General features: G+C 41.6%; 1 protein-coding gene and 1 pseudogene across 1 annotated transcript in view; one reads left to right on the plus strand and one right to left on the minus strand.

Annotated features, from left to right (window-relative positions):
* The first annotated feature begins 279 nt into the window (after window positions 1-279).
* On the plus strand, window positions 280-5,690 carry LOC107502601 (annotated as a pseudogene).
* A 121-nt stretch (window positions 5,691-5,811) lies between these two features.
* Window positions 5,812-19,817, minus strand: part of LOC107498577 (carcinoembryonic antigen-related cell adhesion molecule 6-like) — a 44,897-nt gene continuing 30,891 nt past the window's right edge. The window contains 6 exon segments of the mRNA XM_036232375.1: window positions 5,812-12,405; window positions 13,453-13,479; window positions 14,122-14,174; window positions 14,899-14,923; window positions 14,926-14,940; window positions 14,943-15,023. Coding sequence (XP_036088268.1) covers window positions 13,469-13,479; window positions 14,122-14,174; window positions 14,899-14,923; window positions 14,926-14,940; window positions 14,943-15,023 — 185 coding nt within the window. The 3' untranslated portion in view covers window positions 5,812-12,405; window positions 13,453-13,468.

Raw genomic sequence — 19,817 nt, forward strand, 5'->3', positions numbered from 1 at the left:
TATGAAGCAAACTTTAAAAGTTTGAATTTCCTGTCAGCTACCCCATCTTTAACACCATAAGAGTTTATCAAGTGTCCTATTTCCATCACCACTGGCGAATATGAGTAAAATTTAACCGTTACTTCTACGGTTTCTTGCACCCCTTGCTATCTTTGAAACTATGCCCACGGATTGATTGTCTGATAATTCAGACAATCAGAAGAACTCCCAGGGCCACCTCAGCAGGCCACAGACCCATGGGTCCTGGGTGTCCCTGCACACACTCATTTGGTGCCTCAAGAATCCAAGGCCCTAATTGTCTTTACTTGCTGTTTCTCAGGATTGTCTTTGCAGCAAGCAACCTTGAGGGATGAGGTAGTGTCTTCCTCTGGTGCAAACAGCAGATCTGTTTCACTTCATACACAATAGTGGGCTCCTCACATTCCGTGTTCCTCAGCTGCTGTATAGACTCACTGTGTGGGCAGCATCTAGCTGGGTCCCTTCACTTTGCTGTGGAAATTAGGAGCAAGGGGACCAAGTGCAAACAAATAAGAAGCTCATACTTCCTGTCAAGCTGAGGGAAATAAAGTCCTTTGTCTCTGACCCAGGAGTCTTGTGTCTTCTGCCAGAATCCACGGAACAGTAATAGGCTAACTTACTAGCTTGTAAATAGGGTTAAATCAAATTCCACACCCAACAAAGGCCACAGAGACCATATGATTATGACAGAATATAGCTTTCTACCCAGTTCAGCTGTGTCATTACATCCTGCTGCTGAGAAAAAGCAGAATATTCTATTATTTCCATGACATGATGGCTACTTCTGGTATGTTGCATGTTTGATGTGTGAACCACTAAAGAGACATGCCTCCTACCTTAGGAGCTGTGCTGATTGGGCTTAATTAGAACCTCGTTAATCAATAATTCAGGGGTAGGTGATAGTGATCATACCTGCTCTGTAGTTCTACATTTTTATCTCATGATCCAAGTGGCCATGCTGAAGACTTTTATAGTCTGTAAAATATTCCATCCCTGTTTCCAACTTTATATTAGAAAATCTCCTTTAAAAAATCTGACCTCTTCCAGGTAAGATCACTTTTTTCCTGGCTCTTAAGTCTGTTCTTTAGCTTTTGCTTTGGAAGTCATCTTCCCAAATACTTTTCTTGTCTGCAATTCAGCTTTGTAAGTTGAAAATTCTTGGTTTTCTAAAATACTGAAACCATTTCCTTTAAGATTCACCAGTGTAGACTGCATTGTGTCTCCATAACTCATGGCCCTAAAGTCAGGTAACTCAGAATATGACTGTATTTGGAGATAAGGTCTTTAAAGGGGTAATTAAGTCCCAATGGGGTCATTAGGATGGGGCCTAATCCTATCTGACTGGTGTCCTTATAAGAAGATGAGGTTAAGGCACAGAGACAACACACAGAAGACAACCACAGCAAGAAGGGGGTCACCTGGAAGCCATAGAGTAAGGCTTTGGAAGAAATCAACCTTGCCAACAACTCGATCTCAGGCTTTTAGCCTCCAGAATTGTGAGAAGATAATTTTCTTTTGTCCTAAGCCACCCAGTCTTTGGTATTTCTTCATGGAAGCCCTAGCAAGTGAATATATTCACCATATGGTTCTATGGTAAGAATCTCAAGTAGATATTCCATTCCCATTGCTCATAAGGATAAGCAAATTCAATAAACAAGTCATTATTTTGATTGGCTATTTTAATATTTCAGACTGAGACCAGACTAGACACAAAGTGTTTGTAAGTGAAAGTCAGCCCTTCAGCTTTCTCTTTAGTCCTTTCCCACAACTGAGCAAAGAAGTGGTGGTTCCTGAGTCACAGGCCACAAGACTGAGAACCAAATGACATAAGACTTGCTCCGGCCTATGGTTCTGACTCTGCTATTTTGACTATGGGAAAGTTGAGCCTTTATCATTTAAATGGTGACACTATGTGATTTTAGGCAAGTCACAGAATCACCCATACCTCAGTTCCCCCATATGTAAAATGGGGCTAAGAGAGCCTATACCGTAAAGCTGTGGAGAAGATTAAATGAGTGAATGTATATAAAGTATTTAGAACAGTGCCTGGCTCAGATGACATCACATAATTTTAGAGATACGTGAAGTTTTTAAGATGACTCTCACCCCTTTGTGGAGAATAGACTTGGGTAGACCAGAAGTACAGATGAGAGGTGATGGTGGTTCAGACTAGGCTTCCAGCAATGGAGGTGGAAGGAGAGAGTGGACTGAAGATTGAAACTGTACTACCGGGTGGAACTTATAGGACTTGCTCATGGATTAGATGTGGGAGGAGTTGAGGGAAAAAAGGAGAAACAATGGATGACTCCTAAGCTTTTGGCTTGATTAATGAGGGGTGAGGGAGGGGTAGTGGTACTAATTTATGATATGGAAAATATTAGGGAAGAACATTGGGGGAACAAAAAACCCCAAGAACCTCATTTTTGGGATAAAACATTGAGATGCCTATTAGACTGGTGAAACATTCTGGACATCTGTTCCATGAACTTCTTCCTTGCCCTGCCCATAAAGATGGGCCAATTTCTTTCCATCTCTCTAACCCGTTGTCTCCCAAGTCTTTTGTTTCACATATGACAGACTGATGTATAATTTCTCTTTGTACCCAGAAGCCTGGGCTTTAACAGTGCCAGCAAAGGCAGTGAAAAGTTTCAGTGAAAAAAAAATGTACTCTGCAGTGAGGCAGGTGTATACTCAAATTCTGTCACCAAGCTTTCAACCTCCATGAAATCAGACAAGCTACAATTGCTTCCTGATCCTTTTATCCTAACACCTTTCTTAGGGTTCTGTAACTGAGAGTAGCCCTGTGCAGAAGGGTACCCAGCATGACACTGGTACGAAACAGGTGCTAAGCTAAGATTGGTTTCCCTTTTATTCTCTTAAGCCGAAGCTTTTTAACAGTGGAATTAGATTGCCGTCCACTAGTTTCTCTTCTGAACCCCTCACCTATACTGCCATCAGGGCCCTTGTCCCCAGTGGCTACTACACCAAACTCCCATGCCCTCTAATGGATGTGCAGAGTACTACCCAACGGTACCCCCAGTGCATTCAAGTGTGTCATCCGCCAGCCCCAGAAGATATCCACTGCTCCACTCGGGTAAGATTCTGCTCTGCCCACCTCTCCCCAAACCTGGGAACCACACTCATTTCCAACTCTAGGCCTCAGCTCATGCTGCTCCCATAACCAGAAATGTTCTCCTCATTTCTTCTGGAGGGCTCAAATCCTAAATGTCCTCTAGGCTGAAGCTCATATATCGTATCCATCCACCACGTGCTTGAGATTCAAACTCAAATAATAGTCTCTACCCTCCAGGAATTTAGGATCTGTTTAATAAAAGCAGGCATACTATAAGTAACCTAGAGAACTGTGGGCTTTATGGACTCAGGCTAGAACACGTCTGCCTTGGGGTCTCCACTATCCCCCCCACTTGCTGGGAGCCCTTTGTCAAATCAGCCTCTCATCCTGAAAACAATGAGAATTTATTCTTATCAAATTCACAGGGTCGTTGTAAAAACTGAAAAAAGAAATATGTTTAAATGGCTTAACACAGCATCTAGAACACATGAGAAAATGAGTGCTCAAGAAATGGTAGCTAAAAGCCTGTGTGCAGCAACACATAGCAACCAGGATGTCAGTACATCTAAGCCCACATTTATCCACACTGTCACCAACGTCGAACACCTGAGACTCTGAGAAGTCAATGGGACATGGCCGACAAGTGGAAGGAGAGTCCCAGTAGGAGATGCACCATGATTGTCTCAAAATGTAGGTCAGACAATTGTGCTCTGGTCATGGCTTTCTCCACTCTGTGAACAAGACCGAGCTCATTCATGAGATCAAGAATGGGAATTTGGGGGCCTGTGTCTGGGTTCATCTTAGGAAAACAAGGGCCATTGCGAGTCTCATCTAACTCATGTGGGGAAGGGAGGTTCCTTGCAGTCAGCCATTTCCTGAACATAGAAGGATGAATGAGCTTCTAACCACCACTGATTGCCAGGAGCACAGGGCACAGGTGAAGTTCACCACCACCAGACCTGTGCCTCTCTCTTGTAGCACATAGTTCACTTTGCAATTAAATGGTTGTGTGGTTATTGACTATTTTCTGCCTCCCTCACTAAACTACAAGTGCCTTGAGGGGGGAACATGTTTTGGCTAGCTATCCCATGCCCAACCTCTAGTGATGAATCATGTAATAAATCCCCACTGAGTCACCATGGATGCATGAACATGCCCCATCACGATCTGGGTCAACAGGCATTGCAGTTTCAATGGCGGCTCTGGCCAGTTCTGTCCAACTGAAATACAAGGCAAGCCACATACTCGATTTTAAGTTTTCTAGTAGCTATATTATGGATTGAATTGTGTCTGCCCCCCCACCCTGTCCAAATTCCTGTGTTGAAGTCCTAACCCCAGGACCTCAGAATGTGGCTGTATTTGGAAATAGTCATTGCAGATGTGATTAGCTAAGATGATGCCATTAGGGCAGGTGCAAGTTGGTGGCAACCCCTCGGGCAGCAGTGGTGGCTTTCTTCCATGAGGGATGAAATTTTTCTGAAAAATTTTATAAACTCAGTAAGGACATGGCTTGTAGGGTGGCAGGCATAACTTCTGGTGCCAGTGTATTTGACCAATGAAGTAAGGTTCATGGCTCAAAGGTATTTATTACAATATCAGGAGTCAATTCTTTATGAGGAGTGGTTACAGCACTGTGTGATATCAAAGAAGCTTAGCCACAGTTTGGAGGGAAACTCTTTGGTGTTTTGCTGCTGTACATTGTCTGGGATAAGCCCTATGGCTTTCAGCTTTATGAGAACAACCCTAGAGGAAATTATGGGCATGGAAAGCCACATAAATTGGGAATAAGGGGACTGCAGCTCTGTCAATGTTAAAACAACTCTACTAAGAAGGAGAAATGGCTCTGAAGGAAGCACTTGCTTTCACCACCAGAGTCCTCAATAAGACCATGGATGTTAGCAAACTCTGCTGAGAGAGTGGAAATTGCCACACTGTCGAGAATGGAAAGACAGTCGCCAGAGTTTGCAAACAGAAGGAAGTGGAACAGTTGGTAAAAAACCACAAGGCTGAGCACGAGATAAAGGAAAAAGAACAAAAAGAAAAGGATAAGTAGAAGACAAAATTGGGGATTTTGTAGCTCATTTGGGGCACTGTTTCAGTGTAAAGGCTGTCTCACTCTTCCAAGAAAGCGTTGACTTCTTTTTACTTGTTCTGGGAAAATAAGATGGTACCCACTGAACTGGACCTCCAATGTTTCTGTCCAGCTAAATATTGTAACGATTACTCTTCGAAGGCCATGTTGTCCCTCCATCCCTCTGTTTCTTGGGGAAAAACTTGGAAAGAGTGGAGAAAAAAGAGATGAAGACATTAGAATCGGCCCTAATCCAACATGCCTGGCGTCTTTATAGAAAGAGGAAATTTATACACAGAGACAGAGACCCAGAGAAAAGGCCATGCGAAGAGTGGAATTATGCTGCTACAAATGAAGGAACACCACAGAAGCTAGGAGAGAGGCATGGATCAGATGTTTCCTCACAGCCCTCAGAAGGAACTGACCCTATCTACACCTTGACCTTGGACTTCTGGCCTCCAGGATTGTCAGGCAATAAAGTTCTGTTGTGCTACGCCATCCAGTTTGTGGGACAGCAGCCCTAGCAAACTAACACATTACATATAAAAGTAAAAATAAACAGATAAGTTTTGTTACATTTTATTTAATATTAAATTTTAAGATTTCAACACGTAACCAATATAAAATTATTTATGAGATATTTTACACTTGTTTTCATTCTAAGTCTTTGAGATATGGTGTGTGGTTTACACTCATGGCACATGTCTGTTTGGACTCACCCAGTTTAAAGGGTTCAGGAACCACACACAGGAATGACTCTCAACCTGGACAGTGCTGACCTGAGCGGCACCTGTCAGAACTCTGAGCCGCAGGTTCCCACCTAGACACGCCTCTTGGGAAGGGGGTTCTCTCGCCATCATGCAAAGCTGTTCTTCTGGGTCCAGCTGGGACATAACGTCTACTTTACAGAGTTGATTTCCTGAGAATGAGGGAAACCATAAAGGCCTGGACGAACATGCAGGGCACAAAGCTATCCCAAGTTAGTATTAGCACAGATGATCTTGGGAGTCTCTCAAAGACAGATAAGGTTTCAGAAGCAACCCAGTGAAACTACACCTTTATAACCTTACAAATAAAAATCACCTACATGGGAAATGTCTCTTTCTCTGTTTGTTAGGGTTTCAGGCACACTGGTCCCTGTATTTTAGACCAACCATTATGAGGTTAATGAGCACTTTAAACACTGGACAGCCTCTGGCACCTGAGGAGATGAAGTCCCCACCACGAGTAGCTGTGTGAGAATATGGAACGTCACCTTGACCTGCCAAGAGAAGATGTCTAGTTCTTCAGCATCACGTCTCTGTAGATGCTTCTCTGAGAGGGGCCTGGGGGCCACATCCACAGTTGTGTCCTTGAAGCCCTCTGGTCCCTAAAATTTAAAGCACATACCTCAGCCATCTATCATTAACACCTGTATCTATAGGATGAAGTGCACGCAGCACTGAGAACAGAGGAGGGACCTGAAACAAAATAATGCATGGTTTAGAGAGTCCAAAGTCAAAAATTACTGCATCTTCTTCCCCTCCATGCTGCCAATTCCCAACACTGATTTTTTTTTTTTTAAACTGGGGACCACCACCTCCCCTCCTGTCAGAAGATGCAGCGAGATTGTTGGAGTGAGCCTTGGACCACGTCACACCCAAGCCCAGTTTGTAGCCAGACTTCTAATTCCATGAACTAACACAGCCCCCTTTGCAGCTAAAGTCAGCTTGTGCTGGGTTTTTATTTGTAACAAATATAGGTTCTAGGTGACCCCAAAATTCCCCATCGGGTTGGAACTCTAAACTGTGCAGTGTACTTGAGTTTGGGGTTAGCAGCAATACCTCCGTCGCGGGCTGGAGAACAGGATAGCTTTGTTGAGCAGCAGCAAAGGCTCCATTGTCGTTTGCTATTCTGGTACTTGGATGCTATTGAATCAATGGTCTTTCAGATACGGCTGCAATGAACACGAACGCCGTGGATATTTAATGTAGTGTCCTTGTGCATATCCATAAGGTAATGTCTAGGAGTCTATTTGCTCACTCACAGGGCATGCACATATTGTGACTGAGCGCTATTGAACTTCTCCAGATACCCTCGATCAGTTCAGCTTTAACAGTGTTTAGCAGTGCCTGTCCCCAACTCTCTATCAAGCTTGAGTACTACCACTTTTCTTAATATTGTCCAAATTATTGAACCTTCACAACCCCATCATGTCCAATTAACTGATTCCTCTGCAACCCCAGAGACCCTTTCTGCAGCACTCATCAACCATATCGTAGTTATTTGTTTCCATGTGTTAAAGAAAACAATATTCTAACCTTTGTGAAAGCCAGGAAGGTGTACTTTATCCAGAGATACTACTGCAACAGGATATGAAGCGGGCGATGGAGACTGAGTTCAATGCCAAATCAACAAAGAAAAGTGAGACCGTATAGCTAAGGAGCAGGGTGGGGCCGTCAGTGGATGGAAAATTACTGAGAGGGTAGAGTAATTCTTGCTAAACTGACCTAAGAGAACTCTTACTGAAGGCAGGCCAGGCTGAGCAGATATTACCTGGGGATGGTGAATGTTGAGGAATTTAGACAGATAGGGAGGGTGATTAGTTATCAAGAGTAGGGGATTCTGGCTTAACTGACTTTAGCAAGATTCTTGCTAAATCTGGACTCTACAAAGATGGAGACGGAAACCCAAGGTTAAGCCTTGTTGACCTGAGGGCTCAGGGGAGCCTGGCTAACGTCTGGTCAAGGAGAGGGTCTTTGTTATATGTTTCCCTCCACCCTGTCCCATTCCTCTCCAAACCGTGGTGTTGGGAGAGAGAGAAAGGGATCAAGTGATGTATTGATAGACATTTTAAAAGGACATATCAGGGAGATACAAGAGAGAGCTTATAATTTATTGGAGACTACCATGAATGCTATGCCAATATATTTTAAAGCTGAGGTTAAATGGACAGTTATCTAGATAAATGTAAACTAAAACTGGCTCAAAAAAATAGATGAAATGAATCGAGCAATCATCACTAAAGAAGTTAAAGTGACAGACAGTATTATCCTTCTGCCAGGCCCTGGTGTCTTTTTGGGCAAGTTCTAACAAATCTTCAAGTTAAAGACAATCCTCAACCAACTCTCTCAGAGGATTGAATGTTTAAAAAGAGAGCATTTCCTAACTCATTTTAGGAGGCTAGCGTAGTTGATATCAAAACCAAACAAGGAAATTATGGACCAATTTTATTTACTAAAATACATACAAAATCAAATTAAATATTAGGGAACTGAATCCAGAATTAATAATGACAAGTAAACAAAAAGTTATCATGACAAAGTAGAGTTTATACCAGGAATACAAGTTTCAATATCAGAATAATTCTCCATGTAGCTCAATAGATTTAGTACAACCCATTAAATTCAACCCTATTTTGTGAACAAAAATCCTGTGAATCTCCTAAAAACTGGAAAGGGAAATACACACCTCCTCGAAGAACTGTCTGAAGACTAGATTTGCTTGTGGAATTAATGTGCTCAGAAGAGGGCCGGCACCCACTGAACACTAAACAGCTGTGCACCCACCCCAATGCCACTTCTCCTTCATAGGTCCCGTCCCTGTCTTTCCCCTGTGCTGGTTGGTTTTCTCAGTTGTATCTTCTGGATCATTCAGTTATTCTTTCGGCAATTACATTCCAGTTATTCAGCAACTACACTGAACTTTGTTGGTTTATGTTCTTAATTTCTGGGAACTCTCTCTCGTTCTGATGCATCTCTCCATGGTGGTTCACGGAGCAATCTTCCTGAATCCCTAAAAAGTCATAAGGATGTCTGAGTCTTCTTCTAAACTTTTAAATGAACTTTCCCCCAGTTATGGGTCCATTTATTCTTCATCTGTTTGTTAGAGAAGATGAAAGCCTCAATGTCTGTGAGGTTCTTACCAAATGCTGTTATTGCTAAATATTAAAATGTAGCCCAGTATTTTGCAGAGGCATCTGTAACCTCATGAGCTTGGCCCTGAATCCAATCTGGTAAGTGTGGCCATCCACCAAGAAGATAACAACATGTAATTAACCAAATAGTGTGTGTAAGCGATGGCTAAGTCTTTCTTCCAGGAGACAGAACTTTGGATGTGAAGCCTGTCTCCTCTACTTGTGCTAAGTAAATAAAACTAAGGACAACCACATCTTTTTTTTTTTTTTTTTAAATAGAACCTCGCAGGTGGCAAAAGCCTTGAGTTCCATAACACATTTGCTCCACATCCTGCCTGTACTCGATGTCCTCACAATGTGTCCTTGGTCACCTGGCCTTCCTTATTTCCCCCTTTTCCTGTTTTGTTACAAATTGTTCTCAAATGTGTTATGCTTCTTGGTTGTAAAGTCCATATTTATTAAGGGCTCACTTGATCATCAAGGGCATATGGTGAAGGCCTACTCTGTGCTTCTCTGTCTATACTGGAGCTTTTTTTTCTTCTTAAAAAAGAGGACCAACACATAAAACATAACACTTTTTTTTTTGTTTTCATATTTCATATTGAATATATTCAAAATAATTATTTATAACATCTCTGCAAGGCATGGAGAGCAGCGTTTTAAAAAATCCACTATGGATCTTCGCTCCGTCTCAGGAAGCCAGTTCCTCGTGGCCTGTGTGCTCCAACCCACCCCAGCTCCCCAGCCCACCTGCCCCCAGCAGTAGTATACAAAAGAGTCTCCTACCATGGCTGCATTATTTTTTCAACCATGCTATATCCTTAAAACCCCTATATTTCATTTTGAGTCCTTTGGAACTCTATACAAATAAAATTACACTGAATTTTCTGCTACTTGCTTTGTTCAGTCAAAATGACCTTCCCAAGACCCACTCACGTAGACGTGCATGGCTGGCTGTGGCCTTTGCATTTTCGTTGCTATGTATTATCCCATTGTGTTAATTAACCACATTTTATTTCTCTCAGATTGGTTGTTGGTGAACTTTTAGGATGCTTTTTGATTTCGTTTTTGTACTGCACAAACAATGCCACTAGGACAACCCTCTTTGTACACGTCTGCTGTCGCATGCACACACCTTCCTGGGCTGTGACATCTTCACTTTTATACTGGCTGTCTTTTGCTTGTTGCTATGTAGCGGTCCTTTATATACTCTGGGTATAATTCTTTGTCAGCTGTATGTGTTGTGCATTGCTTTCCCAGTTTGTGGCTTGTCTTTTTCCTTTTTTTATACTGTCCTTTCATAAATAGTCGTTAATTTTAGTATAGAATTTATATTTTGTGCCTTTACATTTTGTGCTTTTTCTACCTTATTTAGAATCCTTCCCCAAAGCCGTGTATATGCATGTGTATGTGTGACCAATGTTTCCAGTATCATTTATGAAAAGTGCTTCCTTCCCTCAACTTATCTGTAATGCCACTTCCGTTAGAAAGTTTCTGTGTGTGGGGGTGTAATTCTTGATTTTATAGTTTCCCAGTGTCCCAATAGCACATTGCCTTAAATAGTGCAGCGATTACACATTGTGACAATTGGTAGGGTAGTTGCCACCTTGTGACTCTCCTTCAGGGCCATTTGTTATACTGTTTAATTTCAGAACTCGCTTCTCAGGTTAAAATGAAAGAATGAACATTTGATCTGGAACCTCATATTTCTAAAGATAATTTGAGGAGAATGGATATTTCCACCATAGTCAGTCTTCCTATTTAATGAACGTAGTCTCTTTCTCTCTCCATCTGTTTAGTTATCTATCATTTGTTATTGCTGAATGTCTTTCAGCTAAGTTTCATGTTTTTATTTATAAAGGGATTGCACATAAAGGTGTTTATTCTCAGATAGATATTACAAATATTATCTTTAAAAAGAACATTTATATTATAAAGCAAGCAATGGCATTGAGTATCATTACAAATTGTACGTGTAGCAATCTTGGTAAATTATAGTATCGACCTTGTTAATGTATCAGTTTCTTTTGAGTTTTCCATAAAGCAATAATACCATCATTACATTATGATGTTGTTTTTTTATTTTTTAGTTCTCAGACATTTTATGTTATCATTTTGTCGTGCTGCATGGCACGCACCCCCTATATCCGATTAAATATGGTAATGGTGGCCACCTTGCCTCGCTCTCAGATCTTAATACAGTAGCATTTTGTAGACACTTTTTATGAGATTAGGAAAGCTTTTTTAAATTTCTGGTTTGCTGAGTTTTTAACATAAACTGAGGCTGAACTTTTAGGTGGAGTTTTTTTTGAAAGCATCTTCCGAAAATTTTACATGGCTTTCCTCTTTTAAACCATCAATGCTGTGAATTAAACTGATTTTTCTACTGTTAAACTAACTGCATTCTTGAAATAAACCCGTTTTGTGCACATTTTCTTGTTTATTCATTGCCAGAGTGTGGTTATATATACATAGACATATATCCTGTGAGATATTTGTATATGCTGATACTAGCCTGTCTTTTTCCTTTTTGAGTTTGTTCTGGTTTGAAGGTCAAATTTAGACTGGTGTCACAATAAGAGCTGGGAAAGTGTTCTCTTTTCTGTATTCTGTAAGAGTATGTGTAAGATTAGAATTAATTGTTACTTCGATGTTTAGAAAACTGCCTGTCAAATTATCTAGATTTTGTGTATTCTTTATCGGAAGGATCGAAAACACTAACTCAATTTCTTTATTGAAGAGGATCACTTATGCTTTTTTTTTCTCCTTGACTCAGTTCTGGTTTCATTTTATTTTTGTAGGTATTCATTCCTAATTTTTGAAATTATTTGCAATAAGGATATTTGTGATATCCTTCTTTTGTCTAATGTCTGCCATTGTTTCCTTTTTTCACCCTTAATATTGCTTATTGTGCCTGCTCTCATTTTTCTTAATAATCTGGACAGAAGTTTTCTTTTTAAAGAACCATCTCAAGAATTTGCTGATTCTGATACATATTAACCAGCCAAATTTCAATGACAAGGCTGGGCTTCCTACAGATAGACTCCCGGAGGTACCTTTTCATCTGTTGATTCTGAAGGGAGGAGCTTAACCAGGCAGCCTGGAGGGGCCTCACGAGGAGTGAAGGGAGGAGAGAGGCTTCTCCTCCCTGAGGAGAAAGGGATCCCCTAGTGACGCAGCAGAGAAGCTTGGGATCAGTCGGCAGTGCAGTGAGCAGGGCAGGTTGCATTACTTCTTTTTTACTTCTGAATAAACCGTTTCTGTGGCTGTTGGGGACAGGGAGGCTGAGGTTGGATTCTTTGATTCCTGGGCACTGAAGTTCAGGGAACATTATGCAACTTCATCGATCTGAAAGGCATGAGCAGCGGTTAGTTAAGTCAGTGTCCTAAGTCAGGCTTTCACCTTGTCTGGCGTGATTCAGCACCATCTGCTCTCACCACTTTGAAACTTCTAGCGATGGAGAGGGCTCTTATTACTCATTATCTCTGATTGCTGATATCCCGTTAATAATCATTAGAAGAGATAGATTATGATATTCGTACAATGGAATATGAAGACACAGCAATGAGAATGAACAACTACAAATACATACAACAAAATGGATGAATCTCACAAGACAATTTGAATGAAAGAAGCCAGACGCATTGAAGGATATGCTGTGTTTTTACATACAAGGATGTAAGAGCATAAACAGGAAAAACTAACCTAGTGCATAGGATTTCAAAATAGTGGTTAGTTACTTTTTGGAGGAAAGTAACTGGAGGGTTTCTCTAGGGGTGATGGTGGTGATGTTTTGTTTCTTGATTTCAGTGCTGTTTAACTGGGTATGTTCAACGTGTGAAAATTTATATCGTTACCATATACTTATGATTTAAGCACTTTTCAGTATATGCGTGCGCTCCATTGACAAGTTAAGATGAGAGAAATTGGGTAAAATTATTATAAAGTAAAGGAATTAAGACCTCAGACCCATGGGAATGGACATTATCCTTTGGCAGTAAGAGCAGGGCCAGACTGAAGGTAGAGGAGGGAGGATGACCCAGTGCCTTCCCCATGCTGGGCATGGTGCTGGTGCTTTGCATTTGTGATCTCATTTAATTCCTTCAGTCTTTCTTGAAGTGGGCAGCACGCCCATTTTACAGATGACAAAGCTGAGGACCGAAGAAGTTAAGTTACTTGCCCAAGGTCGCAGAGCTACTAAGAGTCACAGGCAGGATTCATCCCAGAACAGGGAAAACTCCAGAGCCCATGGGACTAGTTAACTAAATATGTCTTTGTTACCACATTGAGGAACTGGGACCCAAACCAGATCTCACATTTGTGTCTTCAAGAGTAACCCATTCTACACGGAGCTATTTCCATGACAAAGTGAGCCAAGGAACTGGCTACACTTACCTGGTTAGGCGAGTTGTCAGAGTGACCCTGTTTTGGGGAAGAGAAATTAGAGTTACTGGTCCATGAAAATGCAGAGCTGACGGATGGCCTCAGACGGTGGCGTTCCTGCCCTGCTGTGGAAGCCGGTGGCAGGTGATGGGGGGGTGGGGTGAAGAGGTGGCCCATGATCACGTAAGAAATTCACTTCCCTCAGAGTGGTGGTCCAGACCCAGCACGTTAGTGCCAGGGGACAGGAGTAGAACCACTGAGGGCCCAATCCACTTCTGAAGAATTTTTTCAGTTCACAAGGCCTTGATTTTTGCCCAGATGTGTTTCTCAGCAACAGGCACCAGTGGCAAGGAGTGGCAATGAGGCCTGCAGCACCCAGATCACCATAAGACAGGGAGAATGCCCACGCCAGTCACCGAGGAAGGAGGGGAAGGGGAAGGGTGAGGAGTGGCTCCTGGAAACATGGCTGTCTTTCTCAGGACTGCCGTCTTACTCGGCCTGGGCCAAGCGAGTCGCCCCTGGGGAACTTTTGTGGCTAGAACGGTGTGAGGACTTAAGGTTGGGAAATGGAGATCCCTCTAAAAATTCAGAGGGGCGGGACTATTTGGGAATTCAGGATTCTCTGCGGGGGCAGGGTGCATGGTGGAATACACCAGCTCACTGGGTGACGGCTTTACTTACTGTGGTTGGAGGCTGAGGGTTTGTGCTCTGTGTGATCGCGCTGGTCACTTGCCCTAAATAAATATCAGACATTGTGACTGCTATTCCCAATCGCGGGATCTTTGTTCCTGCATTAGGAAAGACGCTGTCCCAGATAATTCCGTGGGGCTCCTCGGCGTTTGTCTACACCAGGTTGGCCCTGCCTTGCCTCTCAGTGCCTCCTCTCCAGTGTGCCCGCCATCCCTCCTGGTGTGCACGCCTGTCCTGCTGCCCGATGTTCACACTTAAGTTCTCTCTTTAACTGCTCTGAGACTACTTCTACCCCGACACCCTTCCCTTTTGTGCATAAATGCTGTTTATCTCATTTTATTTATTGCCCAAGAAGCCTCTGATTTCTGCTTTTTCTTAGGTTCTCTTCCTCTCTTATCTCTCCCTCCTTCTCCTCCTCCTCCTCCTCTGGTTGACGGAGCTCACGACTTATTTCTCTTGCTCTTCCTTTCATCTCCTCATTTGTTGTCCTTCTTGGACCTCGGTTTTCCTAAATGGAGGACCGAGGAACAAAATTGGATCTGTCTCCTCTAAACCAGATGGGGATGGGAATAACCATGTCCAAGAGAGAGTCAGGTATAGGAAGCCCGAAGACCAGAGAAGGGGAGGCCATAGGAATTAGTGCCGAGAAGCAGGGGTTTAGGAATGAGGAGGAGCAGATCTAGGCCCAGAGACAGGGGGAGGTTTCCCCTTTCCCAAGCATGGCGCTTAGCCTTGCAGGAAGCTGCACAGGAGGAAAGGCCATCATACCCTCCAGTCTTTCTGCTGTACAGAGGTACACTAGGGCTGCATCAGAGCCACCCCGGCCAGGACTCCAATCACGATGCCAATGGTAGCCCCTTCTGAGAGGCCAGGACTCCCTGCTGTTGAATCATCTTCTGTTGAGTCATCTGTTGTGGATAGAAAAGGGAAGAATAAATGAAGGTGATATTATTTTTACAGTGGGGGTGGCCTGGGGAACAACTCTCAACATCGAGTGGTCTCTACTCGTTCCTCCAAGGCGTGCATTTTCTGTGGGATGGCTGCTGTGAGGCCATTATATCCTTGTCCTTTTTCACTCTTGCTGTATTTCTAGGTTGGTGGTCGGACTTGCCTCAGTTCCACCCTAGCCTTTCTGCACTCAGATCATTATGAAGCTTTGGAAATGTGAGAAAGGCTGATTGCTACTTTTGTATGTTATAACTTCCCACCGTTGTCATGGTTGCATCTTTTTCTGTGTACCAGGTGTGGCAGCCTTGAATACGTGCCTCTTGAGGGTTTCTCCCTTGTGCTTGGGACTTAAGTGATGGGAGGTGGTGCATTTTGATATCACCACCTCCTCTGCACAGAGACCACACTTCCCACAGGCTCCAGCTAGGACGTGAAATAATCTTAATTCTGTGAGAAATGGTACTCCTCTGATGAGTGATGGATACCAGCTTTTGCCACTTCTATTCAAGCTCAAGGAGCCCCCATCAGCCTCGCTGGTACTCTCTTAGAACTGCACTGCAACCTTAAACTTCCTTCTCTTTCTCCTTTGCAGCAATCAAATCTGCATTTTGGTCTGAGGACTCTCCCAGGCTCCTCCCACTCCCATCCTACTTTCCTTCCCAGGCATTTTCTCCAATAAATATATCTTGTATGTCTCATCCCATCTTGGCTGCATCTCAGGGGATGAAAACTAACAAACTAGGCTTGAAACTTTTGCATGCAGCTCCTTTTTATCCTTTCCCATATTTGGTCAATAACCATGTCCCAACGATTTTTGTGTGTAATGCCCCCCTCCCAATTATAATACATTTTGCATCTGTTTTTTCTTTTTTATTTTCACTGCTCTCACCATTCAACTCAAAGTTAATGATTAATGTCAGTTACTGTTATGGGGTAGTTACTATGATGCCAGCCTCTGTGCTAAATACTTTACATACTCCTCATTCAATTCATTTAATAACCCTGTCAAATAGACATTATTTCCATTTTATGGACAAAAAAACTGAGGCTTAGAGCAGTGAAAAAATTTCCCGAAGTCATATAACTAGTAAGAAGTGGATTTGGGATTTGACTCTAGAACCATCTGACTTCATAGTGGCTAATAATAGTGGTAATAATAGCAGCCAACACTTATGGACAATTTCCTCTGTGTATGGCATTTTGATAAGAGTTTAATTGATTATTACATTAAATATATAAAACTACACCATGAAGCAGGTACGCTTATTTCAATTTTCATTTGAGGAACATGATGTGTTAAGACTCTTGTGCAAGGAATTTGTCATTGTAAATGCTTACATTAAAAAGGAAGATCTCAAATCAGCAACCTAACTTTACAACATAAGGAACTAAAAAAAAAAAGAAGAAGAAGAAGAAGAAGAAGAACAAATTAAACCCAGAGCTAGAAGAAGAAAGGAAATAATAAAGATAAGAGTGGAAATAAATAAGATAGAGGATATAAAAACAACAGAGAAAATCAATAAAACTAAAAGTTGGTTCTTCAGAAAAAAACAAAATTGACAAACTTTTAGCTAGATTGACTAAGAAAAAAAGAAGATTCAAATGACTAAAATCAGAAAAGAAAGTGGGGAAATTATTCTCAATTATACAATAATAATAATGAGTTATAAGAATAGTATGAATAAATGTATCTCCCAAAATTGGATAACCTAAATGAAATGGACAAAGTCCTAGAAATACAAAACCTACCAAGATGGAATCACAAATAAATAGAAAATATGAATAGACCAATAACTAGTAAGGAGGATGAATCAATAAAAGCATTCAACAAAATACATCATCCCTCCATGATAAAAACACTCAAACTACAAAAAGAAGGAAACTATCTCAATACAATAAGGGCCATATATGAAAAACCCACAGTTAACATCATTCTTAATGGTGAGAGACTGCAAGTTTTCCCTCCAAGATCAGGAACAAGACAAGGATGCCTGCTTTTGCCACTTCTATTCAAGATATTATTGGACATCTTTCCAGAGCAATTAGGCAAGAAAAAGAAATACAAAAGCATCCAAATTGCAAAGAAGTAAAATGATCTTTGTTCACAGATGACATGAGTCACATGTAGAAAACACTAAAGATCCCACAAAAAACTGTTGGAGGTAGTAAACAAATTCAGCAAGGTTGCAGGATACTAAATCAACATGCAAAAATCAGTTGTACTTCTATACACTAACAGTGAACAATCTGAAAAGGAAATTAAGAAAACTATTTCATTTACAACAACATCAAAAAGAGTACAATACTTAACTTAACCAAGGAGACTTGTACAGTAGAAAATTATGAAACATCACTGAAAGATTTGATGCTATCAAGATGAGAGTACTACCCAAAGTAATCTACAGATTCAATTGCTATCAAGTCCCAATGACTTTTTTTTTTTGCAGAAATAGAAAAATCCAACCTAAAATTCAAATGAAATTTCAAGGGACTCCAAATATCCTGATTTTTGACAGGGGTGCCAAGAGCATTCGATGGAGGAAAAGGCAACCTTTTTAACAAGTGGTGTTGGGAAAACTGGATGTCCATGCAAAAGAATGAAATTGAACCCTTACTGAACACCAAATACAAAAAATTAACTCAAAATGGATCAAAGACCTTAATAGAAGAGCTAAAACTATAAAAGCTCTTAGCCAAAAACATGGTGAATTTTTCATGACATTGGCAGTGACTTCTTGGATATGAAACCCAAACCACAAGCAACAAAAGGAAAAAATAGATAAGTTGGGCTTCACAAAAACTAAAAACTTTTGTGCAGCAAAGGACACTATCAGCGGAATGAAATGATAACCTACAAAGTGGGAGAAAACATCTAGAAGTCATATGTTTGATAAGGGATTAATATCCAGAACATATAGAGAATTACAATTCAATAACAAAAAAACCCAGTTGAAAAATAGGCGAAGAACTTGAACAGATATTTCCCCAAAGAAGATAGGTAAATGGCCAATAGTCACATGAAAAGAGACTCAACATTGCTAATCAATAGGGAAATGCAAATCAACAACACAATGGAATACCACCGTACACTCATTGGGGTGGCAATCACATGTTTAAAAAACCCCAAAACAACAAGTATCGTCAAAGTTGTAGAGAAATTGGAACTTCTGTGCATTGCTGGAAGAAATGCAAAATGGTGTAGACACTGTGGAAAACAGTATTTCAGTTCATCAAAAAACTGAACAAAGAATTACCATTTGATCCAACAATTCCATTTCTGTGTATATATACCCAAAAGAATTGAAAGCAGGGATTTAACAGATATTTGTACACCCATGTACATAGTGGCATAATTCACAATATCCAAAAGGATGAAACAGCTCAGAAGTTCATGACTGGATGAATGATAATCAAAATGTGATCTATACATACCAGAGAATGTTATTCAGCCTCAATAAAGAGTGAAATTATGATATATGCTACAACAAGGATGAACCTTGAAGACATCATGCTAAATGGAATAAAGGACAGATATTGTACAATTCCACTTATACAACTAGAACAGTCAAATTCATAGAGAGAGGAAGTAGAATGGTGGTTACCAGGGGATGAGGTGGGGAGTGGGGAGTTATGTTTCATGGGTACAGAGATTTAGTATGGTGAGATGAAAAAGTTCTGAAAAGGCATAGTGGTGATGGTTGTACAAGTATTAAGGTGATTGTACTAGTGCCACTGAACTGTATACTTAAAAGTGGTAAATATTTTGTATATTTTACCACAAATAAACGGTAACAATATAAATGGGGTGAGGGGTCACTTACATGTCACATGCAGCCCGAGGGGGTCACTTTCCTAGAGCTTTTGCGACCTTCACATGATCAGACCTCCTCTCTAGTATGGTAGCTTTACACAGAGAAGAGGAAGCATTTCCTTTTTGTTAAATGATTATTAAAGCATGAGAACGGTCCAGCCATGACCTTAGGACCTGGAGAAGTTCCCATCTAAAGGATTTCTCAATCTGACAGGACTTTCCCTCCTGGCCTGTGGACTGAATATCACAGAGAGGGAAATCTCCAGTGTAAAGTAGTCACAGTTTCAAAAGGCTGGTACTCTTACTCTTCTCTGTAAACTATAAACTTTTTGGCATTTCCCTTGTCCCATGAATGGACTTCATAGAGGAATTTAGCTATTTGTCAAGTATGCACCAGCATTTACTGTTCTCCTTTGGTATATCATATAAGCTAGTGTCACATAGTGTTATAGGGCTGGTGACTTCAGAGCCAGGATACAGCTCAGAGGAGCCTGCCCCATGGCTTGCTCTTTTCCCATTCCACACAGCCTGGTTGAGGGAGGCTCTGGTGTCAGCTGGTGTTACAATTTTGCCAAGTGAGGACAGGCCACCCGTGCAGCTCCTACACAGGCCCCTGTTCCACCACAGATGGCCTCAGAGCAGAGTCAGTCACCAGGTGAGCCCAGAGCACAGCAGAGCGCAGAGGACTTGCTCACTCCTCCTTGGAGATGATTTCGTACTTTTGTTTGGGGGAAAAAAAGAGGTGAACTTGATTCAAAGCCCTGTATTTTCCTTGTAGCACGTGGAGTAGGTAACAGGCAAGAGGTGACAGAGGAATGTGTTAGTGATAGAAGAAGCAACTTGACCTTGAGGACCCATGGCTTTTCCCCTCTGTGAAGCCTCCTCCACCACGTGGGGCTTTCTGGGGCTGAGAGAACCCCATCCTCAC

Source organism: Rousettus aegyptiacus, unplaced genomic scaffold (genome assembly GCF_014176215.1).
Source record: "Rousettus aegyptiacus isolate mRouAeg1 unplaced genomic scaffold, mRouAeg1.p scaffold_m13_p_14, whole genome shotgun sequence".
Taxonomy (NCBI): Eukaryota; Metazoa; Chordata; class Mammalia; order Chiroptera; family Pteropodidae; genus Rousettus; species Rousettus aegyptiacus.